We start from the raw sequence: 25,328 nt of genomic DNA, 5'->3' as shown, positions 1-25,328 counted from the left end.
GGAAGAGTAACCACTGTAGACCTTTTTCTCTGTGGGAGGTGTGATTTGAGTCCAGAAGGAAGTGAATAATCTCTGCCGAAAGAGGCACACTAAGAGCATCTAGCCCAGCAGCAGCTAATATGCTGGACTCCAGATTTTTTGGGAGGGACTACAACTCCCATCTTTCCTAATCATTGGCTACACTAGCTGGATCTGATGCGAGGCCTGCAATAGGTGGAAGGAGCAACATTGGCTAGTCCTGATCTATCCCAGGAATTGTGAGATGCTACCAGTTTTCCAAAGTCCTGTGCCTAAATGGGGTCCCAACACATGAAGCCTTGCTGTATAAAAAGGAGCATTTTGGATTACTTACTAGGAGTCATGATCCCCGTAGTTATGGATATTGACTGCTGCTGTAATCCCACAGATGATGAGGGGGATCCCACCAGCTATCAGGTAGAATCTGAAACACAAAGAAAGTCACTACTGTTGATCTCCTGGATGTGGGAATTATACCTGCAAACCTTCCACGGGCTGGAGACGGAGAGAATAAGTCCCCCTCTCTTGGTTCAAAAAGGAGCAATCAAGAGTTGCCTTGTAAGAAGAGCTGCTGGATCAGGCCAGTGGCCTGTCAAGTCCAGCATCCTGTTCTCACATAGGCCAGCAGGATGCCTGGGCACAACAGCACTCTCCCCTTTGGTGGTTTCCAGTAACTGGTATTCAGAATCATTACTGCCATCGTGACTAGTTTCCTCTTGGACCCAGTTTTCTAAACTTGGAGCAGGGGCGTCTCCCGCAGCCTACAGCTCCCTCCCTACGAGACCTTCTCCCTCGTTACCGTAGCATTGGGCGGGGGGCTGGCTGGGGGGCTTCCCCTTCCTGCTGCTGTGGTGCCTTCCATGTGGCCTCCTTGTAGATCACTCTCACCATCACCGCCATCCACAGGAGAGTCGACAAGGCAGAGTAGTGCAGAATGATGCCAACCTGTAGAGAGTAAAGGCAGAGGACACAGTCATCTCTTGTGGGTCAGTTGCACTCAAGGGCTGGGAGACACTTGCCAGATCTGGGACGGAATGCCCCATGACAACGGCGCTTCCAGGAACGCTGTCGGCAGTGATGCCATCTCCGTGTTATTTAGTCCATTTAATAATGTGATGCCATGCCCACGGGGCATTCCTACAGAGGCAAAAGCAGCCTGCTGCTGTTTCCTTTGGGTGCAATACCAGTGTGCAACTGGAAAGACAACTGCTTGCCCACAGGATGAGGTCCTCCTAGCCATACTCAGCAGTGACTACATTATTACATGAGCACTGTTCCACATCATTTTATATTTTCATTTACATACATTCATTTGAAACAAGATGGGTTTATGAAGCAATTCTATATCCTCCCACCACGCTGACGAAGAATTCTACGAGACAGTAGTCTGTATCCGGAATCACTGTTCAGTGTCGGACATCATATTTGCTGAATACACAAAGCTTCACAGCTTGTCTTTCATCGTACAAAGTCTGGTACCTCGCTTCATTTAAAGATTTTCAGAGACTTTAAGACTAAAGATATCATTTTGGACTTGTTATGGTTTGAAGGAATTCTATAAAAGATTGTTTATTGCGTATGTACAGGGTCATCGTGTTGCCTATACATTGCTGACATACTCACCGCTTGGCAGATGACCACGTAGTTGGTAAGGGTGACGCCCCCCGCGAAAACGGCCGACGTCATGGCAATGTGAAAGCAGAGGTTGAGCAGCATGTGCCAGCACTTCCGGGAGATGTGAATGGTGCTGCAGGAAAAACAGGCACAAAAGGAAGGTGGGTGGAGGAGCCGAGGAAGGAGCACAGGCCGGCAGTGGCTGGTGCCCATTGTGGCAGGTAGGGCAGAAGGCAAGGTACACCAACAGCAGGTAGATTCGTGGCCAAGGACAGCGAATTCTGGATCAATCCCCATCCTCCCTCCTGCTGAATCCTACAAAGTTGACACTGAGACAAAGGAGGAGGTGGGAGAAGCTGGCAGGCAGTGACACCCGCTGGCCTTGCAAGTAAGAAGCCAAGGACATGGGGGCAGGATGAGGCCAGGCGAGGGAGATGGGGCAGGATACTCACCTGTGGTTGATGATGTACGTGATGATGGTGGCGAAGAGGCACAGGAGGAGGAGGGCAGTGCAGCTATAAATGACAGGGTGCAGCACCTCAGCTGGGCTCGGGGACTCACGTGGAAAGTTGCTCAGTTCCTGTGTTTGAGAATAATAATAATAATTTATTTCTTATACCTTGCCCATCTGACTGGGTTACCCCAGCCACTCTGGGCGGCTTCCAACAAAACACAGAGCGGGGAGGGAAGCCTCAACTATGAAACACTTCCCAAAACAGGACTGCCTTCAGATGTCTTCTAAAAGTTGTGTAGTTCTTTATCTCCTTGGCATCTGATGGGAGGGTGTTCTACAGGGCGGGAGCCACTATCGAGAAGGCCCTCTGTCTGATTCCCTGCAACCTCACCTGTCACAGGGAGGGAACCGCCAGAAGGCCCTCGGAGTTGGACCTCAGTGTCCGGGCTGAACGATGGGGGTGGAGACACTCCTTCAGGTATACTGGGCTGAGACCGTTTAGGGCTTTAAAGGTCAGCACCAACACTTTGAATAAGGTCCAACAGAGCGCAGTGGTTGGAAATTAAGGCAGCTTAATTTAAATTAAAGCAGTGAGGGGGATCTCGGTGTTCCAGCTCCTGTGCAGAGATCACTACCTGCATGGCAGCCTTAGCTGAATATAGCCAGGCAAAGCAACCCAAACCTCCCTTGGGCTGGGTGGGCGCTGGATTAGGTGGGCCAGCCCACCCCCCGCCCATGCCTCACCATCAGCACAGCGACGTTGCCAAGGTGCCGGCAGCTGACGGTGGTGATGTTGGGCTCCAGGCCAATCAGCTGGCAGCCTTCAGCTCTCCAGCCCCCGTACCCAGCCAGCACGTCAAAGTCCCAGGAAGCGGCCATGCGGTCTGTGCCCTCGCCCAAATGCCGCAGCGAGATGACGACGGGCTCACTAAAGTTGCTCGCTCCACAGCCATCTGAGGAAGACCAAACGAGGAATGGGCAAAGAGGCTGCAAGCTGCCTTCAGGCTGAGCGGAACAGATGCTGTCTTGCACAGCAGAGAGGGTTAGAGTACTATCCCTCCCCTAACACCTAATAACAATAATAATAATAATAATAATAATAATAATAATAATAATATATTCATTATTTCCTGATCAGTTGCCTGCTTCATTTGGTTATTCCTTTCCTCATTCTTAAAGAAAAGACAAACAGTATGAATGCTGGCTTTCAGACACGGGTTCTTAAGCAATGCCCTTTGAGGCAGGAATAACCAGCGTGGAGAGCGGGTGGCACTGTGGTCTAAACCACTGAGCCTCTTGGGCTTGCTGATCGGAAGGTCAGCGGTTCAAATCCCCATGATGGAATGAGCTCCCGTTGCTCTGTCCCAGCTCCTGCCAACCTAGCAGTTCAAAAGCACACCATCGCAAAGTAAATAAATAGGTACCACTGTGGTGGGAAGGTAAATGGTGTTTCCGTGCACTCTGGTTTCTATCAAAGTGTTCTGTTGCACCAGAAGCAGTTTAGTCATGCTACTCACATGACCCAGAAAGCTGCCTGTGGACAGACGCCGACTCCCTCAGCTTGAAGCGAGATGAGCGCCACACCCCATAGTTGCCTTTGACTGGACTTAACCATCTTAAAGGTCTTTTACCTTTACCTTCCATATGATTTGGACTACAACTCCCATCAGCCCCAGCCAGTGTGGCCTGTGTTTAGGGAAGATGAGCTCCCCACCCCCAAAAAACCCATCTGAAGGACCCCATGTTGGCTAGCCAAACCAAAAGAGGCAGGACATACAGCCTGTTCCATACAGCCACTGCCCGGGCACTGGGATCCTTACGTGTTCCTGCATAGATCACCGGAGTGGCCACACTGCGCCTTTTGCCATCATCTGCCAGGTGTGAAGAGTTTCCAGTGCTGCAGAAGAGCTTGCCGTTGCGGAATGCCAGGAACTGGAGCTTGTACTTGTGAGCTGAGGGGTAGGGAGGAGCCGACGGGCAGAAGAGACCAGGAGGCAACTGAATGGAGGCCAGAGCAATGCTGTTCTGATGGGACAGGGAACAAAGGGGTCACCCAGCAAAACGACGACAACCCAGTCCCAGCCTGGGGACACACGCAGGAAACTTGAACTTCTACCAGTTCAGTTTCTTTTCCACGTTGCCAGGTACAGCTGGAGTAGCCCATCCCCACCCCTTCATTCATTCATAAATCCATTCCTTCCTTTCTTTGCATTAAGTTATAATGGGTTGCATCCAATGCCAGTCCCACACAGACTAATTAAAGATAATGGGCATGTCCAGGGGTCTGCAACCTTTAAGACAAAAAGAGCCACTTGGACACGTTTCTGAAGAAAAAACAACTGGGAGCCGCAAAACTCGTCATTATAAAAATAACTTTTTTGTCACTTTTTTATTATTTCTTTGTTTGACCCCTCAGAATTACTCCTCCTCATAGAAATAAACATTAAATTAACAAGTTACCTTTTTTGTGTGTGTGTTCTTCACTCCCCTTCAAAACAGTGACTAGCGTACATGCCCCCTTTCAATGCAGTGACCAGCGTACATGCCCCTTACAATGTAGCGGGTGGGCGGGCGGGAAGGTGACGTCGGGACGGTGCGTGACTAACGCATGCACCGCCCCTATGCGACGTCACAGCCAGTACAGCGCCCGCCACAGTGGGGAGTGTCGGGGCGCACAATGCGCCTCCTCCCCTCGCTAGTATCCGCCCCAGGTGTAAAAGAGCCACATGTGGCTCCGGAGCCGCGGGTTGCTGACCCCTGGGCATGTCTAAATTGGGATGCAGGTGGTGCTGTGGTCTAACCACAGAGCTTAGTGCTTGCCGATCAGAAGGTCGGCGGTTCGAATCCCCGTGACGGGGTGAGCTCCTGTTGTTCAGTCTCTGCTCCTGTCAACCTAGCAGTTCGAAAGCATGTCAAGTGCAAGTAGATAAATAGGTACCGCTCCGGTGGGAAGGTAAATGGCATGCTTCTGGTTCACCAGAAGCGGCTTAGTCATGCTGGCCACATGACCCGGAAGCTGTCTGCGGAGAAACGCTGGCTCCCTTGGCCTATAGAGCGAGATGAGCGCGCAACCCTAGAGTCGTCCGCGACTGGACCTAACGGTCAGGTGTCCCTTTACCTTTACCTTGGGCCCATTAATTTCAAAGGGTCGGTTCTGAGTAAAGCTAAGATGGCTACAGACCATTTATTTGTCTGTTTATTTAAAAACAAACTGCATGAGAATTTGTTTTTAAATATGCGTTTCTCAACAGATTTCCTCTCAAACTTTTCTAAACACATTTCACCCTAACATACAGGTTGGCACTCTCCTTAAGCCCCAAAATTGTGTTGCAAAAGTTGGAGTAGTGCGACATCTGAAAGACAGCTACATTCTGCTCCGTACAAAGCATGGCAGGGGGAGGTTTGAGAAATAACCCAGCTTAGTGGCAGAGCTTCTGCTTTGCCTACAGAAGGTCCCAGGTTCCATCTCTGACATCTCTAGGGAGGGCTGAGAAGAACCCCGTTCTGAAATCCTAGCAAAATGCTTCCGGTCAGTGTAGACAATACTGGTCTCCATACGCCAACCGTCTGACACCGTATAAGGAAGCTTCCTATGTTCCCAAATCCTTCCCCCCCAGTGTTATGGTGCTGACCCAAATGCCTCCTTCTCAACTCAGTGGTTGCTTTTAGCCCAAAGCACGTTGTGAGACCTGATCATTGATCTCCCACTCCAGGTCTGGTTTGAGTAGGAGACTCTCTGAATGCAGTTCATCTGCACTTGCCCTGCCCATGCGAGGGCTGCCTGGATTTCTGCTCTGCTTACTTTATCCTATAACGGTTTGCCAAGATCCTTTCCTCTCCTTTATCCACCCGACCCAACCCTGCCCTTCCCCACCTCACCTTGATGTGAAAGCTGGCCAGGGAGATGTTTGGCCGCCCCGTGGCACACCGGAATTTCAGCTGCTGGTCTGCCAGGGACTCGGCATATCGCTCCTGCCGGTGAGGCCGACTGCTGAGCACCACCTCGCGCTTCTGAAAGGCCGTGCAGCTCAGGCCCACATAGCTGTCTGGCTTGATCAGGTAGGCCTCGAAAGCGATGTTCCTCGTGTTCTGCCAAAGCAAAGGTACCCGACTTGTGAGACCTGGGATGCCTCCCAGGGAGCGATGGGCAAAGCTGTCCTTTCCACTTTCCCTTAAGCTTAGTTCTTCCCATGCATTTGCAATTTATTTATATACTTATTTTTTTAAGCCCTCCCGAAAGTTCATCGCATTTTGGTGCGCCTTTTTCTTAATATAATGGCATGTTTGTATGCAATTTTGCCTAAGACCCACATATCTGCACAGTGATTTTCTCCAATATAACGCATTTTCTGTGCATTATTTTCACTAATATACCCATTTCTATGCATGCTTTACCCCAATATGTGCAATTTTTTTTGGGGGGGGGGTAGACATTACTTGGTGGAACAGCTGCATTGCAAAAGTGCAAATTTTGAGGAAGGCGGTGTTTCAGTTTTCATATTGTTTCAGGAAGTGTGAATAAGGTAAATTCTCATTTAAATCGTATTTATCCCCCATTTTTTACTCCCAGGTAAAGAGTATCATTGTTAGGCATGGTGGCACAGATCCACACTCTTGTGTCCGTCCGTCCCCCCTGTTAACTTGCAACTACCCATTTTGTCTCAATACGAATATTTATTATTACCCACACCTTAAGATTATTCCTCCAATTGATTTGTTCCAAGTTCAATGAGTCCCTTAATAAATTGCCCTGCAGTGACCTCCTCCATCCCTCATTCCCTTGCTCTCTCCAAGTGTAGCTGGTGGTACCAGTCGCCATTTCAAGTTCCCACAATACTACCGTGGCCACTCCAAGGCACTGTGGGAAATTAAAAATGGCAGGCAGCTCCCAGATAAGTCCACGGACAGGTTGCTGGATGGGTAACTGAGCTGACTGTCAGCACTGGTGAGCCCTGTCAAAGTGCTTGGTCCCCAGCAGCTGCCCAAGAATACTGGGTGTGTCTGTGCCGCCCGTGTTCCTTAGTTCCAAACAGACACCAACCCTCCCCTCCCCATCTGAACATCTCTCAGTGTGACCTACCACGGCTATGTACTGAGAGCTGGTGCTGAGAGTGTAGGCGGCAATCTTCTCTAGAGAGCGGACGATGCTGGTGCAAGCCTTGTCCTCAATCTGAGCCATCCACAGAACATGGTCGTCCACTAGCATCATGTTGCTGGCCATCTCCACAATGACGTCCGTGAGCTGCGGGAAGGCAGACAAGGGTGAGATCTTCCAAGGCATTGCTGGGAAAACCCCAGGGCTGCAGCAAAAGAGATGATTTAAATCAGGGACGGAGAACCTGCGGCCATTCAGATGTTGCTGGATTTCAGCTCCCAGCATTCTTGTGCCATGCTGCCTGGGGTTGGTAGGGTAGGAGTCCATCAGCGTCTGAAGGCAGTGATAGAAACTGGGGTAGAAAAGCTAGGAGCCAAATGGCTTCTGGGACCTGGGTTGTGGGCACCAAAACAGAATGTCTAGTGGCCACTGGCAGGGTGGGGGACGGGGAGATCAGCAACACTTTTTATTTATTATTTTGATAAGCATGAATTAATATGCAATTCACATAAGCAGCACATCATTAATATCACATTTTTAGCAGAAATTGTTCATACATGTTTAATTTGGTGTTTATAATAAAAATACAGTGGTACCTCAGGTTACATACTGTCAGAGCTGCCCGAGGTCCCAGCTCACAAAGGACCAACGCCAGTTCGTTGTTATATACAAAAGTCTTTATTGAAGTTCAGTTTCGATTTCAAAGCCGCGGCGCGCAGCTCTACGTCTCAAACTCTAGACCGCTGAAGCTCCGTCTGAATCTCCTCCCCCCAGACACCAGTTTAAGACTCTAGCCTTGCTCCACCTCTTCCTTTGCTCTTTCCTCCTCTGGGTCCGCCTGTCCGCTGGGGTCTTGACCTTTCTAGACTCTTCTGACGCTGAGTCCCCTGAGTCTTCCCCCTGCCTCCGGCGGGCTTTAGGACCTGGTTCCCAATCCGGGTTTTCTGCTGTCCCGCGCGCCTGTACATTCGAACTTGGCGCGCGCGCCCAGCCGGCAACCTTTCTCCTGACCGTTACACTGCTCCTGTCACTGCTTCCCCCTTCGGGGAGGCTAGCTGGACCTGACTTCCCCTCCGTTCCCTCACTCTCCGATAGAGGCGTGGTCAGCCCTGACTCATCTTCTCTCCCTGCTGGAGGAGACGCTGGCCCTGATACATGGGACTCTTCCCCCCCACTACGCTCTGGTGGGGGAGCTGGTCCTGATCTCCCGCTGCTGCTTTGGGAGTCCCCGCTGGCCCCTTGCTTCTGGTGCACCCCCCCTGGGACCCCCCTTGCCTTGGCCCTCGGCGCCCCCCTCTGGGAATCTTCTGATTCGCTGGAGAAGCTCATGGAATCTCTCGTGCCACTGTCATACTCCCCTACGCTGCCCTCAGATTCTTCCCCTTCGCTCTCCATTTCCTCTCTCCCCTGTGCCTCTGCTCCTGAGCCCCTGACACATACGCTTCAGGTTACATACGCTTCAGGTTATAGACTCCGCTAACCCAGAAATAGTATCTCGGGTTAAGAACTTTGCTTCAGGATGAGAACAGAAATCGCACGGTGGCAGCAGGAGGCCCCATTAGCTAAAGTGGTACCTCAGGTTAAGAACAGTTTCAGATTAAGAACTGACCTCCGGAACAAATTAAGTTCTCAACCCGAGGTACCACTGTATTGGTACCATACTTCAGCTCTCAAAACACTCTACTCTTTATTGTTAAACTCCTTAACATATTGTCTATCCTTAAGATATACTATGAGGCTTCAAAACACATACATTTCAGTAATCCTTGAGTGTCAGCCAGGCACACACAAAAATGGCACCCAGACTTTTTGAGGTGCTCGCTAATGGAGAATCTTTAGGTGCAAAATGCGCCTGATGCCCTGCTAATTTTGAAGCCTGTCTAGAGGACCTCAGCTTCCCCACCCTGCTTTAAATGCAAAGAGCGCTCTGGACAATGCACAGGACATGGAAGCGACACCACATCCACCCAGCATTAGAACCCTGCTCAATCTTGGTCCAGACTCCTGTTCTTAAAGAGACCAGATGGCTTTAAGAAGCCTGCAAGCGAGGCCTGAGCACAACCTGGCATTCCCAACAACTTGTGCTGAGAGGCATCAGGGCCTTGTCCACTATTGCTTCCAATCCACCACTACGGAAAGAGGAATGCAAATGGATAAAATTGATGGTAATTGCAGCCAGATAGGTTATAGCGAGTAACTGGAAAAATCCAGAAGAGCTAGGGGTGAACCATAGGGGGGGAAAAACTGAATAATATTATAATTTTAGAATATCTAACTGTGAAGATACACAGAATGAAAGGGTTTAAGGTCAGTGAGAAAGAGGAGGATTGGTTTGAGAAGATACTGAATTATTTGGGTAGGTTTGAACAATCTGGGGCAATTAAAATGTTAAAAGTTAAATAAACCTTGTGGAGGGAGGAGTGTTAAGGTATATGGAAGTGTACATATGGTTGATTTGAATATGTTATTATTGAATATTATTGAATATGTATACTATTGAATATTGTATACCCAATGTATCAGCCGCTTGGGGGGTTTCACTGTTTGTGTTTTGGTGGTTTTTTAAAAACAAAATATAATATATATAAAAAAAGCACTATGGGCCTGTGGCCCCGAGAATAATAATAATAATTATTATTTATTTATTGTACCCCACTCATATGACTGCGTTTTCCCAGCCACTCTGGGTTGCTTCCAACCAGGTATAAAGAAACACACCAAAATATCAAAGCTTCCCAAAACAGGGCTGCCTTCAAATGTCTTCTGAAAGTCATATGATTATTTATCTCCTTGCCATCTGACAGGAGGACGTTCCACAGGGAGGGGGCCACTACCGAGAAGGCCTTCTGCCTGGTTCCCTGTAACTTCGCTTCTCACATTGAGGGAACCACTGTGAGAGGACCTCAGTGTCCGGGCAAGATGATGGGTGCGGAGACGCTCCTTCGGATATACTGGGCTGAGGCCGTTTAAGGCTTTGAAGGTCTGCATCAATACTTTGAATTGTGCTCAGAAACGTACTGGGAACCAGCGTAGACTGGTTTTATATGGTCCCAGCAGCTGCTCCCAGTCACCAGTCTAGCTGCCACATTCTGGATTAGTTGCAGTTTCCACATCACCTTCAAAGGTAGCCCCATGTGGAAGGTTTCTCTCTAGGGAATCCTCTGTGTTTTGAGGCACAGAGGAAAAGACAACAGGAATCACAGGCAAGCAGCTTGCTCCCTGCATTGCATTTGGGGAAAGCAAAGAACGTAGGAATGCTGTTACACATGACTCAGTTAAAACAGTTGAATCTCTTCCACATATAATGTTCAACTGTCCCCTACATAGCATAGCCAGGACTAAATTCTTGGGTCCTGCTTTACTGCGCTTGGTTGGCAGGCCTGTTGAGTCACATGCCGCACTGCTTTTGCAGGATACAGATCCTTCTGTAACTCTGCAGGTGGCGAGATTCCTGAATGCGGTTATCTCACACACAAAAACCACCAAAAAACAACAACAACATCAAAAACTAATCGGACAGTTATGATGAGAGTGTATGACGGATCTCGTCTCCAGTTTTCCTTTTTCTGTGAACTGCCCCTTGGATCTTTCCGGGCCCCAAGCTGTTATTTGTCACTGCTCAGTGACCCACCCTTGCATCGTGGTGTTCACCTTCTGTTGTTAGATATATGGGTCTTTATGCTTCTGTACTCTTATGTTCATACATACTTTATGGGCTAATAGCCGTATAAATAAAGAATTGAAAATTGAATTGAATCTGACTCAGTTACCTGCTTAATCTGGTCCACGTAACCAGTGAACTTCTCAATCATCTGGGAAACATAGATGACATCCATCATGTCCGAGAAATTTGCCGCCTCGGCTGTGTAGACACGCAGCTGGTGTGCCAGGGTCAGGGCATTGGAGGCGTTGATGGGCATCTGGGAGCACAGAAAAGGGGTTGGGCCCATGTCAACATAGTGCTTGATACATAAAATAAGAGAGGTAGCCCAGGTGTTATGCTCAGTGGCAAAGCACCTGCTCTGCAGGAAGGTCCCAGGTTCTACCCCTAGTGCCTCCACCCGGGACTGGGAATACCCCCTGCCTGAAACCCTGGAGAGCTGCTGCCAGTCAGAGCAGGGTATATAAGACAATATTGCAGGGCCTCCACATTTGCTTCTCTGGGACAGGCCAACCATTCCTAACAGAGAAAAGGACATTGAAGGCATGGCTGGCTGGGAGCTGGCATAGCCATGCCAACTGTGCAGCTGCAAGGGAGGGCAGGGCAAGCCCCTGGCAATGACAGGGGCACCCCACGAAGCAACCCACCAGCACAAAGGTGTAGAGGACACGGGTGATATCATTGGTGTACAAGCAGTGGGAATAGTCCCCTTCCTCCCAGCGGCCTGTGCGGTCACAGCGCCTCCACGCTTGCTTCTCCAAGCCGGGCCCCCCGTTCCCAGAGGCGAAGGGGTACTGCAGACATGACTGGTAGGCGGTGATGCCAGCCAAGGTGCGTGGCCACCTGCAGGCAGGGAGGAGAGAGGCATGGCATGAATTCTACCCAATATGATCCAGAGCAGAACTCCAACATATGGTTAGCAGAGTAAAAAACTTAAACACATTGCAGAATTCCAAAAAAAAAAATAGACCACAGGCAATTGCATTTCATCCAGCAGAGCTTTAGTGCTACTGAAGGCAAATGAGCATAATGGTCACAAATCCAATACATTCAGGATTGGCCCTGTCTGTAAGAAATCCAGTTGCAGCAGACTTAACTTAATTTATACAGTCATACCTCGGGTTAAAGTAGCTTCAGGTTAAGCATTTTCAGGTTGCGCTCCATGGCGACCCAGAAGTAACAGAGCACGTTACTTCAGGGTTTCGCCACTCGCGCATGCGCAGACGCTCAAAATGATGTCACGTACACGCACGGAGGCAGCTAATCGCGACCCGCGCACGCGCAGACACGGGCTGCATTCGCTTCAGGATGCGAACGGGGCTCTGGAACGGATCCCATTCACATCCAAAGGTACCACTGTAATAAGTCTAAACGTTAACACTAAGCATCCTATCTACGGAACACCACACCAGAAGGAAAAGAGATAGAAAGTGAAAGTGAAACCCAGACTCCTTCTGGCCTTACTATTATAGTCAGCATGACCTTGACAGAAAGAGATAACAGAACCGGTTTAAGCCAGCTGTACTCAGCTTCTCTGAAGGAATAACCCAAACATCATGAGCCTTCTGCTTCTTTCTTTCACGCAGATAAGCTTCCAGAACCCTCTTGAACTAATTAGAATAGGAAAGACCTCTACACTTCAGACTCTCTGTACCAAGAAATGCAAACTGACAAGATGGCCATTTGGAGGGAGTGCTTCTGTAATGGGAGCCGGCTACTTGTTTGGAGGGGAGGCAGGAGGAGATTGCGCAGGAGGAGTTGAAGGGAGCATGAGACGACAGCAGGGACGGGGAAGGGTGTGACTTGATGGTTGGGAGACCAGGAGGGTGGAGGGCACAGGGGATTAGCTGGGTACCGATGGGTTCAGGAAAGCCCTTTCCAACCTGATGTTCTCCAGGCGTCGCTAGGCTGCAACTCATGTTATCCCTGACCATTGGCAATGCCAGCCGGGGCTGATGTGAGTGGACAGACAGAACATCTGGAGGGCACCAGAGGCAGAACCCTGCTGGATTTGACCAAAGGCCCAACTAGTCCTTTTCGCTGGCTAGATGCCTATGAGAAGTACATTCCTCTTATGGCTGCACCACTCTGTCTGGATGCTCCCCTGAATTTTAAAATAATAATTCAACATATGGGGTGGGTGGGGATAAGAGAGCGAGCTACAGATCCTTCTCCCCCTCCACATTAACTTTCCATGTGTAAGATGGTTGGTGGCTGTTGGCTCTTTATGGGAGATGTGCTCAACTGTACGGTTCCCCCGTCCACAGTCTGAGGACCTTTCCACACAGCCAGGTAGTTGTGGATTCTGTGCTGCTCATACAGGAATGCTTTTGCCCACAGCTCCATGAGGTCTTCTTCATCAATATACCACCCCATATTAACCGCTACCCTTCTGAACCATATTTACCATTTCCACTGGCTTTTTTTCTGTACCGGATTTTCCATGTGAAACAGCAAATCCAGATTAAATGGGGAAATTAATATGGGATGCCCTATTCGTTGAGAAAGTCAACCTGTAGGTGCTACACAAAACTCACACGCACAAGCAGCAAGGGAGGTGCAGTGGCCACACAAGGAAGGGTCTCCTCAGTGGTGGCTCCCTGGTGGGGAATGATCTCCCTAGGGAGGCACGGCAGGTGCCATCAATATCTGCTTTTAGGTGCCAGGCAAAAAACAATTATTTTGCTTTTGACCTTTCACTCTTTTCTTTCTTTCTTTCTTTCTTTCTTTCTTTCTTTCTGGGGGTGCCTTGAGTTGGATCTCCTCTTTTATAAATATTACCATGGAGTGTTTAAGGTTGTTTCTACTCTTGCATTTATACTTTGTTTTGATGTTTGTTTCTGTAAGACATCTTCTGTTTACCTTTGTGAAAAAGTGACTTATTATCATTATTATTACCACCACCACCACCACCACCATCAACAATTCCACAAGAAAGTTCTGTGCAATTGCCTTGAATCTCCCACATATATCTCCCCCTTGCCCTTTAAGGGAGGGCTATAGCTATGCTTTGTACTTTGGCCACCTCATGAGAAGAGAAGACTCCCTGGAAAAGACCCTGATGTTGGGAAAGATGGAGGGCACAAGGAGAAGGGGACGACAGAGGACGAGATGGCTGGACAGTAAACTCGCAGCTACCAGCATGAGTTTGACCCAACTGCGGGAGGCAGTGGAAGACAGGAGTGCCTGGCGTGCTCTGGTCCAGGGGGTCACGAAGAGTCGGACACGACTAAACGACTAAACAACAACAACAACATAGCTATGCTATATGCAGAAGGTCCCAGATTAAGTCTTTGGCATCTCCAGGTTTAGCTGAGAGAAACCCCTGGAGGGCTACTGCCAGTCAGTGTAGACAGTACTGAGCCGGTTGGACAAATGGTCTGACTCCAACTTGATATAAGGCAGCTTCCTATGGCAGGGATTCTCTTTCCTGCCTCTCCTCATCTGCATTTGGAATAAAAATACTGGTCAGGCTGCTCCCTGATAAATATCACACAGAGTAAACGAAGGGAAGAATGGGGGCATTGCAAGCCAGTGAGCGTCAAGGAAGGAGACCCCCGCTGCCTTGCAACTGAATGAAAGGGTGGGGTTGGGAGAACAGGGAAAGGGATAGGGGACTGTGTCTCTAAATAGGATGAGGCCCTACGATGGGAGGGGGGTAACTTTCATACTGCACCACAGGGTTTGAAAGAGAAGAAAAAATGTCTGATGCCAAATGTTTTATGGAGTAATTTATTTGCCTCCCTGGAACTCTCTGCTTGGTTCAGCTGCTTCAACATCTGGCTTGCAAGACTCTTCCTATGCCTTCTCCCTCCCATGCCGGCGGGAACAGCTGGATGAAGGCATAAGGCTGTCACATGGCTCCATCCACACACACCAGACGCAGACATGATACAGCACACCCCTTGGGCTGCCTCTGCAAAGACAAACCCAGTTCCTCCTTTGGTTCTCGCAGCCTATTGCCCCAGAACAAAACTGGCATATGCGGTTGAAAGCAAGCTCAACCCAGGAGAACCCTAGGCTGTGTACACACCAAAACCCTGAAGTGTGTGACTTCTCCTGAAGAACCATGGGAACTGTAGTTCCAGCACCCTTAGCAAACTACTGTTCCCAGGATTTTTTTTAGGGGGAAGCAGTGTGCTTGATGTGTGCTTTAAATGTAAGGTGTGGGCTGCAAAAATATTTATGCCCTCTTCCACCATCACTGTGGTCTCTGTCTCCTCCTGTTAGCTCCATTCGATTAGGAAATACCAGAGGCAGGAGCAGGAATGGAAAGAGGCAGTGGCTTGTATCTCATCCTCTGTTTGTTGCAATCAGCTCTGTTTGCCTTCCACTACAGTTCAGCTTCCGCTAAAACTTCTTCACCTACCTATCTGCAATGGCTAAAAGTGATGTAATTGATTTCAATGAAAGTCAACAGAAGAGAAACGTGGAAAAAAATGCAGTACATAACACAGTTATTTACGTTAACGTTTCCAGACTGGGGAAAAAACTCCAATGGAGAATACTGCTCATAATGGCTTGCGTGATTTACATTTCTGACATCCGAAGAACATGAAAATTGAGGGAATTTCTGCTCCCTGCTGGACTTCTCCAATATTTCTGGACAGGGGATGCAATCTCAGGTCATCTCATCTGCTTTGGTCCTTTAAGCTCTCTTTTTGGTCCCAGGCAAGAGAGGACCAAACAATGAGGACATCTAAACCATTTCTCATCCATTCTGGGATTTAATCAGTCTCTTTCCAAGTTTTCCAATGGGATGGGAATCCTTCTGCTCTCCCCTACTCCTTCCAAATGCCTGCAGAGCTGCAAAGCTCTTCTGTGCTTTCCTAGGGTGTTGCATTTGTGTCACACACTGGAAGGATCAGGGGTTTTGGGTGCTGCTCTTCCTTGCCTCTAACCCCAGGCCATATCCTGCTCATGCAGAGTGCGGAGGCGGAAGGGGCCGGGATGGGGGGGGGGTTGGAGGGAGAGAAGACAGGCCCGCTGTTAATTTAAGCCACATTGACTGCGCAGTAATTTATATTCCATCAAGACCCTGCCAAGGTTACAGCGGGCTCCATAAGCCTTTTTTCTCTTGCCAGAGAAATTCCAACACCTCTGCTTCTGGAGCCTGTCTGCGCTGCCAGAGCCGGGCCTCTCTCGGACAGCCTCCCTCGCAACGGACCCTTAATCATTCCCAGATCCCGGTTGCCAGAGAGATCCTCAAGCCCATTCCCTCTCTCCCCTCTCCTCTGTGCAAGAGGGGCTCTGGGAGAGCAGGGATCAGGCATCCCAGGGCTGCCTGCCCCCTAGCCGAACCCTCCCGCTCAAAGGGAGCTGGAGATGACATGGGACCCTACGGGGCCAAGAGGCAGCAGGGATGGCAAAGAGCAAATGAATTCTCCCATCCTTGCCAACAGCCAGCACATCTGTGGAAGCCCACCTGGCAAGCACTGGAATGGGTAGGGAAAAGCTGCAGCTAAGTGGCAGAGCAGCTGCCTTGAATGCAGACCGTCCCAGATACAACCCCCACTATCCCCAGGCAGGAGCTTCCTGCCAGAAACCCTTGAGAGCTTCTGCCAGTTTCTGTAGACAATACTGAGATAGATAGCCGAATGGCCTGACTCCTATGAGGCAGCTTCTTGCGCTTCTGCGGAAGGGATTCCCAGCTCTTTTCTGATGTGGTTGGCACAGCAAGAAATAAACAAAGCAATGACCCCCCCCCCTTTCCCCAGCAAGTCCAATGCATCAAGCAAGAAACAAAGACTTTTTTAAAGTTACCCTATTATTATTTTTTTGTTACGCTGGCTTTCCTTGCAACTCCACCAGGAAGACAGGAGAGGGCGGACGAGAGAAAGCCCAACAATATTAATTTAAGCAGTTCCTGCTTGCAGCCTAGGAAATCACCCTGCCATAATACCCCTTGCGCATTACAGAAGGGCGAGGTTCTAGCTTCTAGGTAATGGCAATACTGCTAGGAACCAGATTGGTATTTCAGAGGTTGGGATCATAATAGTAAGTCTGTTTGTCATTCAGCCACAACTTTCATTCTTCTTTCGAAAGTTTCCTAAAACAGGGCTCATTGCATAGCCCTACATTATATAGAGTTAAAAAGGATCTCCACTGCAATGGTACTTGGGACCACATCAGCCCTGGCAGTTGCCTCGGCCACCATGCAAACACACCAGATGAGATACCAGTTCTCCACATTTGATTTAATGCGCCCCTTCTTTCGTCCATTGTGCAATTATGAGGTCTAGAAACCAGCAATGGAAGCTGGTGTTCCTTACACACGGTCTCATGGAACCGGGCCCGGCACATATCAGCCTGGCTCGCTTAAGTCTTAACTCAGGCCCTGCCATTCATAGAATCATAGAATCATAGAGTTGGAAGAGACCACAAGGGCCATCGAGTCCAACCCCCTGCCAAGCAGGAAACATCATCAGAGCACTCCTGACATATGGTTGTCAAGCCTCTGCTTAAAGACCTCCAAAGAAGGAGACTCCACCACACTCCTTGGCAGCAAATTCCACTGTCGAACAGCTCTTACTGTCAGGAAGTTCTTCCTAATGTTTAGGTGGAATCCTTTTTCTTGTAGTTTGGAACCATTGCTCCGTGTCCGCTTCTCTGGAGCAGCAGAAAACAACCTTTCTCCCTCCTCTATGTGACATCCTTTTATATATTTGAACATGGCTATCATATCACCCCTTAACCTCCTCTTCTCCAGGCTAAACATGCCCAGCTCCCTTAGCCGTTCCTCATAAGGCATCGTTTCCAGGCCTTTGACCATTTTGGTTGCCCTCCTCTGGACACGTTCCAGTTTGTCAGTGTCCTTCCAAGGCCCTCTCTGGTCCAGATCCCCATAGACTCTCCTACCTGAAGTCTCCACGGTTGTTGGTGACGCGCTCGGCTGGGCAGTATGACGCTGACGTCTCCAGAACAACTATTTCGACCTTCTTGCTAACGTTGCCCTGAGCAGTGGAGATGGTGCACTCCCAATCGCCGCTGGCTGAGACATGGATGTTGGACAGGATCAGCTCGCTGGGGACAGACAGGGCTTTTAGAAACCATACGAGACTGAATGGTTGATAGCTTTTAGGAGACAGGTATGAGGGATTTCACAACTTTCAAATCCCCAAAATGAGGGGGGCTAAGAAGCTATAACGTGACTTAGGAATTCAAAAGGCTTAGTATAATTAATAATAATAATAATAATAATAATAATAATAATTTATTTATACCCCGCCCTCCCCAGCCAAGGCCAGGCTCAGAGCGGCTTACAAGCAATAATAAAAACAAGATGAATGATTACAAACTTAAAAACAAAAATAAAATACAACATTAAAATATTAAAATGTAGCCTCATCGCAGGAGGAGAAGGAAAAGAAGAAAAAAGGAAAAGAAAAAAAAAAGAGAGGGAGGGAGGGAATCAAATTGGCTCCAAGCCAAAGGCCAGGCGGAACAACTCTGTCTTACAGGCCCTGCGGAAAGAAATCAGATCCTGCCGGGCCCTGGTCTCATGAGGCAGAGCGTTCCACCAGGCCGGAGCCAGTGTTGAAAAGGCCCTGGCTCTGGTTGAAGCTAATCTAACTTCCTTAGGGCCCGGGACCACTAGGGTGTTGTTATTTATGGACCTTGAGGCTCTCCGTGGGGCATACCGGGAGAGACGGTCCCGTAGGTCCAAGGGTCCTAGGCCGTGAAGGGCTTTAAAGGTCAAAAGCAGCACCTTAAATCTGACCCTGTACTCCACCGGGAGCCCATGCAGCTTGAAAAGCACTGGGTGAATATGCTCCCATGGCAGAGACCCCGTGAGGAGCCTCGCTGCAGCATTCTGCACCCGCTGGAGTTTCTGGGACAGCTTCAAGGGCAGCCCCACGGAGAACCAATTACAGTAGTCAAGCCTGGAGATGACCGTTGCATGGATCACTGTGGCCAGGTCGGGGTGGGAAAGGTAAGGGACCAACTGCTTGATGCGGCGAAGGTGGAAAAATGTCGCCTTGGCTGTTGCTGTAACTTGCACCTCCATGGAAAGGGAGGCGTCAAGGATTACACCCAAACTCTTAACGGAAGGCAATGGCACTAATTGGGCCCCCGCAAGAGAAGGGAGTTGGTCCCTTTAGCCTTGCTTGATAAGTAAAACGTGTGTAAAATCACACAGAAATCATTAAAAATGATTGTCAGGTACTTGCAGTTATATATTAATATTATTTTTTATTATTTGCTTTTAGCATTGTTAGCATTACCCGACATTTTCTGAATGTAAAATTAAAATTCTTTGGTTTTTTGAAATCAGTTTCTGTGCTTTTTCATCAAAACATAGACTTACCAAGCTACATGTTGTCCAATCACAAGAATGATATCAGATTTGAATTCCTCACACTCAAAAGAAATATATATTTTTAAGACCCCTCACTGAAGAAATGTGCAAAAATTAAGTTTCACCCCCTAAAATGGAGGAGAATAACTTTCTATCTACTTTTGGTCCAAATTTCTAATGTTTCTTTCACACTGTAGAACCTGTTGTATTCTGGAACAGTGGCTTTTTGATCAATATGCCATGCCAATTTAGCTTTTTCATCAATAAGCTGCCATGTCATGCTAAAGTTACTGTAAAATGGCAGGGAAGAACTGTATGCTGGGATACCACCCCAAATTGAGTCATGTGAAATTACAATGCGAAACTCCCACAATTTTCTAAGTTAACAAGGTTGCAAATTGATTCACCCCCCCCCCCCCGGAAACAATTAAGACAGAAATGAGTGCTAAACATCTTCTAGATTCCACTAGATTTCCAGGAACGGCTTTTATATCATGTGAAAAATCACATAAAATGTGGAAATTATCAGGTGAGAAAACAACAGGAAAACAGAATTAAGTGCTATCTGAATACAGTCTAACTTAGTCTGCAATTAAACAAAAGCATATGGAACTGAAACAATGCAGCTTGACACATGAAAATAAATATATTAAGATACAGGAATTAAAAATGGCATATAAATTCAGCCAAAATGTATTGCAGCTCCTTAAAGAGTAGGGATGGGAGAAAAACTCAGTTCAGTTTGCATTTAAAGGCAAAACTACTGTATTTGTGTTTTCTGAAAAAATGTGTGTATTGAAAACACAGCCATCCTTTGAGACTTGCACTTCTCCAAATGTTTCAATGCAGCTCTCCAGTCAAGTAAGGCGGTAAAAAATGCATATACTGGGGTAAAGTATGCATGAAAATTAATATACAGCATATGATTGAAAATAACATACAAAAATGCATGATATTAGGGGGTATTGCTTGCTGAAATTAGTCAAAACCACATACAAAAATGTTTTATTAGGAGAAATTCACACTAGTATGCTGACACATTTCCACGAGGATTTTTTTTTTAAAGTCACAAATAGTTGCGGAAATGTGGAGAACTGAATTTAAGACTGGGAATGTTAGAAACATGAAGAACTGAGAGATTTGTCCATCCCTCTTAAAGGTTAACAAATTTATTATGGCACAGCTTTTCATGGATTCAAGCCCATGAAGCCTTGCATCTGATAATGATAGTTTATGCCATGATAAATTTGTTAGCAAGTCTCTCAGGTGCCTCAGGAACCCTTTTGATTGCTTTTTGCTTTGTTGTAAGTGACAAACTTTTTTGTAGCAAACGTATTTGTTGCAAGAGGCAAAGTTTTTTGTCTGCTGCAAGAGACAAACACTTCTGGTAACAACAAAACGTTAAAATAGTGTGGTTAGCTGTGATTCCTCTGTTGCAGGGAGTTGGGTTAGATAGCCGTTGGGTCCCTTCCAACACTACAGTTCTATGATTCAAAATATTCTGAAAAGCTTGTGAGATTTTTTTATTTGGTTAAAAAAAAGAAAGAAAAAAATAAAAAAAGGATTTACCTGGCACAGAAATGATCACAATGTTGGCAGCAAGTGGGTCTCCCCAGTGCCGGATTTACGTATAAGCTAAACAAGCTATAGCTTAGGGTCCCACTCTCTTGGGGGCCCCAAAAAAATTTAAGGGGAAAAAAACCTGGATGTACATTTCCAAAATATAAGATAAAAATAAAAATAAAATAAAACCTACATACAGCAACAGTGTTTTGTGTTGTGTAGGCTCCTATTTGTTATGTGCAAATGGCTTTAGATACCTATTAGCTCCATAAATTACCATATAGCATATATTCAACACAAAAAACGGCGACAATTTGTTGTTGGCGAAGGACAGCTGGACATATAAAGGGCCCCATTACCTTCAGTAGCTTAGGGCCTCATCAAACCTCAATCCGGCCCTGGGTCTCCCTGGGGAGTGATACCCAAAAAATGAGGTGCTGCATCTTAGAATATTCTCTCTTGATCTTTGCCTGTTACCTGTCTAACCGTGGATGGGATTAGACTTCCACGCAACCTGTCAAACCCTGAACTGCTTATTTGTCCTGATCTGTATCCTTCCCAAGGAACTTTGGGAACTACAGCTCACCTCTCAACAGAGCTGCAATTCCCAGCACCCTTCACAAACTACAGTTCCCATGATGCTTGTGGGGAAGCCATGTGTTTTAACTGTATGGTGCAGACATGAAGTTTCTCCCTTTCCCCAAGGCAGCAAAGCCCCCGTACCTTGTGATGAAGGTGCAGTCGTGGACGAGGCTCTCCTCCAGGATGATGCCGTTCCGTTCATCCCCCTGCACCAAGGCATGGTTGTGGTACCACAAAATGTGTGTGCTGTTGTCCAGGTAGCTGGCTGTGCACTGGAAAGGGAGGCGATCGCCTTGGAAGACCACTTGCCGTAAGGAGGGGATGAGCAGGTGGGTGTGCAGCTCTGGGGTCCCTTCTGCGGGAGGGAGAGCGAGATCCCACTCAGGTTGTGTAGGCAGGGAGGGAAGGGTGCTGAGACCAAGACGGTCCCAGGCCCTGCCACGCAAAGACGCCAACTTGCACACAGGTGCCTCTAACACAGTTATGTCTTGCACTTAAGGTGGAAAAGTGATAATCAGAAGTTTACATAAAGGAAAGCTCATTTAGGCAACCAATTATAATTACATAGACTGAGCAAATTTCCCTCTGCTTCTGTCAGCTATGGAGAGTGTTATGTACTCAGCTGAATCCTAGATCAATAGAATCCAAAATGCAGCAGTCTCATTGGTCCACAGGAGCCACCCAATCCAGCTCCAGGTGGAAATGAATCAGCGACCTGATTGGCCTGCAGGAGCAGCCAATAAGGCTTCTGGAGGAGGTGAATCCGCAACCTGATTGGCCTACAGGAGCAGCCCGGAATTAGCCAATCACGCAGGGCCCATTGTGTAAATAATGTATATATAGCTAGATGTTTTGGGGAAAGTTTCATTCATTTCTACTATGAGCTGAATAAACAGCATGGAATTCACACTCAGCTCCAAGTATATTTCAGAGAGCAAGGTAGGCACTGCAGCTCAAATATTTGTCTATTGGGAAATTCTGTTCTTTAGCTCTCACTTCTGGGCTTCTTCTCTGAGCACCCCCCCTTGCTTTCAAAGCTATACCCCAGAGTTTGAAGGACTAGGGTTTTAAAAAGCTGGTTGTTACCAAGCTGCTGGATTCTCCACACAATCCCCAATCCAGTGCCCATGCGGTTCAGTTCCAGAATACACACAGTCGGGCCTGATTCATGTTCCTCACTTCTACCACCATAATACTGTGAGGCAGACATCAAGGGACTTTGCTACTTAGGTTTCAAGCGGCCCCCTCCCCGAAAATCAGCAAGAAGTGGAGACTTGCTTCCATTGAGGGCTGGGAGATTTCCAGCTGCTCAGCCCCACTCCCTTGTCCCAGAGGACCAAGAAGAAGTTGCTGTTTGGAAGGCAGTCACCGGGGCATACCTAGAGGTTGGCAAGGTTGCCGCCCCCCAAATGCCCAAGTGGGCACAAAAATTTTGCCTCTCCACGCTGGCTTGCAGTGGCTAGGAGCCTGCCCACCCACCCATGGGCTCCACGGGCTACTCCTGCCCTGTGTGGCCAGCTGGGCTAGGCACACAGCTGTCTCTGAATGCCTCTGGTCCCTGAAAGAGCATGAAAGGGGACGGAAAGCAAACTTCTGGAGTTTCTGGTTCATGGTCTCTGCCAGCTTTGGAGCAGCCAATGCAGCTCCTTGCCAAGGGTACAAGGGAGCCTAAGTATGCTTCGGGCATTCACCAAAAGCTCATGCCAAAGGGACAGCAACCAGGGAGGCCCAAGGGATTTGTGCCCCATGGTTTTTCTGTTCCTGATATTGGCCTTGAATATGATTTTTATGGTGAGGACTTTGATAAGCTGCTTTGAAAACCTCTTGGGGCTAAGTGTGTGTTCATGTATGCTAGGCATGGGGAACCATGGATCCTCCAGATGTAATGACTCCAACTCCCATTTGTCCCAGCTAGCATGCTCAGCAATGAGGCATGATGGGAGATGTAGTCCAACACGATCTGAAGGGCCATAGGTTCCCCATCCCTTTATTGTCATTGTCCCATACAGAACAACAAAATTGAAAATCTTCATCAGACATTCAGAAACCAACAAGCCTGCTATCCCACCTATCCCAGCTTGGGATACCCCATAAATAAATACAATATACTCCTATAAAGACAACCTTACACTGCGTTTAAAACCAAAATCACATTTGAATAGAAACTGTTTCTCAGGCGGCTAGTCCTAATCTTTATAACCCTGTACAGTGGTGCCTCGCAAGACGAAAATAATCCGTTCCGCGAGTCTCTTTGTCTAGCGGTTTTTTCGTCTTGCGAAGCATGGCTATTAGCGGCTTAGTGGCTATTAGCGGCTTAGCGGCTTTAAGAAAAAGGAAAAAAACTCGCAAGAACTCGCAAGACGTTTCGTCTTGCGAAGCAAGCCCATAGGGAAATTTGTCTTGCGGAATGACTCAAAAGACGGAAAACTCTTTCGTCTAGCGAGTTTTTCGTCTTGCGAGGCATTAGTCTTAAAAAAACCCTCAACAAATTTGTGCACCCAATTATTCTCTCCGCAGTCTTTACAACCCTGGACAATATTGTTTTTTCCCTGACTGTGCAGCTCCCAAACCACACACACAGTGTGTATAACAGCCAGAGTCAACCAGGGTCTACTGAGAAACAAGGGGAGTGGGGTGGAATACCAGCATGCTTGTGAGAAGTAGAAAAATACTATTTAGAAAAGGAAGCCTAGGGGTGCCCAAAGTGCCTCAACAAGGACTGAGCATGAACTGAGCTTGCTCTGTTATGGCAGGATGCTGCCCGTTTTCAGGGTCGGAAGGAAATCGGGATGGTGTGTTCTGCAAGACGGCGTGGCTGGCGAGCTGGAACAGGGCCACTCCCACCCTGCACAGGTTCCTGCCGGTCCCACTAGTAAATAAACACACCCTGCCCGTCCAGCCGGGGGCCTCACCGCAGCGCATCTGGCTTTCCCGGATGTTGCGTAGCAGCTTCCCGTGCAGGCTGCCAGGGTAGATGCACAGCGTCTTGTCGGAGATCTGGACGGAGCGGTTTTTGGACCAGGCTGAGACCCAGTGCATGTTGCAGTCGCACGTCAGGTATTCGGTGGCAAAGTCACTGGAAGGGAAGGAAGAGAGCCACAAGCTGGGATTAAGCAGAATTGTTGTGTGGGGAAAGGGGTTGTAGAAGACAAGAAGAGGAGGCCTATATAAAGAGCTCTGTGTGGAGTGAGCTCTTCTACCTCAAAGACTGGATGGGTAGCATACACTCATACCTCTTGTTACATTCGGTTCAGGTTACGTCTTTTCAGGTTGTGTCCCGCGGCGACTCGGAAGTACCGGAAAGGGTTACTTCCGGATTTCGCCGCTCGCGCAGATGCGCAAAATGACATCACGCGCATGCGCAGAAGCAGCAAATCGCAACCCGTGCGTGCACAGACACGGGTTGCGTTCCTTTCAGGTTGTGAATGGGGCTCCGGAACGGATCCTGTTCACAACCAGAGGTACCACTGTATTCTGCTTTCAGAACTCCAACCTGGTCCAACCAGAATTTGCGTATGTGTGTGTGCACTTTTCTTTGATGAATGCTTTTGGGGGCATTGGGGGGGGGGGTTGAGAACTGCATCGCAGAATTTTGATAAGTGTGAACCTTGAAGGGAAGCTGTGTTTTGGCTTGTGCATTAGTTTGTGAAACGTGAACTGTGGAGGTATGCATTAAGATGAGAACTAAATGGATTTCTCCCCACCCCTTCCCTACTTTGGAGTTGATAATGGCTCTAAGAAACGGCAAGTAAGGAAGCTCGGCACTGCCAGTGGTGCCCACACATCGGCTGCTGAACCATCTTGTCTCTCTCCCTCCTGGTAAGTTGTTTATGTTGCAATTACTCTGTTTTTCAGATTTTTATATTTTCTAAACTGCTTAGAAGCCAGCTCCGGTATTAAGTGGCATAATATTTAAGTAATTATAATAAAATGGTTATGAAGAATTCTCTTCCCCCTGTGTTGTATTCGCAACATTTTAGACATGTGCTGCTTTCTCCTAGCTAGCGCCTCCATTGCCATTATGAAAATGGGTTTAGGCGCC

At 48.0% G+C, this 25,328-nt stretch overlaps 1 protein-coding gene across 1 annotated transcript in view; it reads right to left on the bottom strand.

Annotated features, from left to right (window-relative positions):
* Positions 1-25,328, bottom strand: part of ADGRA2 (adhesion G protein-coupled receptor A2) — a 118,616-nt gene that overhangs the window by 2,421 nt on the left and 90,867 nt on the right. The window contains exons 6-18 of the mRNA XM_081843261.1: positions 24,199-24,362; positions 21,428-21,641; positions 17,701-17,865; positions 11,490-11,685; positions 10,952-11,101; positions 7,167-7,328; positions 5,966-6,175; positions 3,907-4,111; positions 2,831-3,039; positions 2,085-2,212; positions 1,642-1,765; positions 818-963; positions 353-442 (exon numbers count right to left, since the gene is read on the bottom strand). Coding sequence (XP_081699387.1) covers positions 353-442; positions 818-963; positions 1,642-1,765; positions 2,085-2,212; positions 2,831-3,039; positions 3,907-4,111; positions 5,966-6,175; positions 7,167-7,328; positions 10,952-11,101; positions 11,490-11,685; positions 17,701-17,865; positions 21,428-21,641; positions 24,199-24,362 — 2,163 coding nt within the window. The remainder of the gene's footprint in view (positions 1-352; positions 443-817; positions 964-1,641; positions 1,766-2,084; positions 2,213-2,830; positions 3,040-3,906; positions 4,112-5,965; positions 6,176-7,166; positions 7,329-10,951; positions 11,102-11,489; positions 11,686-17,700; positions 17,866-21,427; positions 21,642-24,198; positions 24,363-25,328) is intronic.

Source organism: Podarcis erhardii, assembly GCF_964252035.2.
Source record: "Podarcis erhardii genome assembly, chromosome: 16".
In the NCBI taxonomy this organism is placed as follows: Eukaryota; Metazoa; Chordata; class Lepidosauria; order Squamata; family Lacertidae; genus Podarcis; species Podarcis erhardii.
This window is presented reverse-complemented; position numbering and strand designations above follow the sequence as displayed.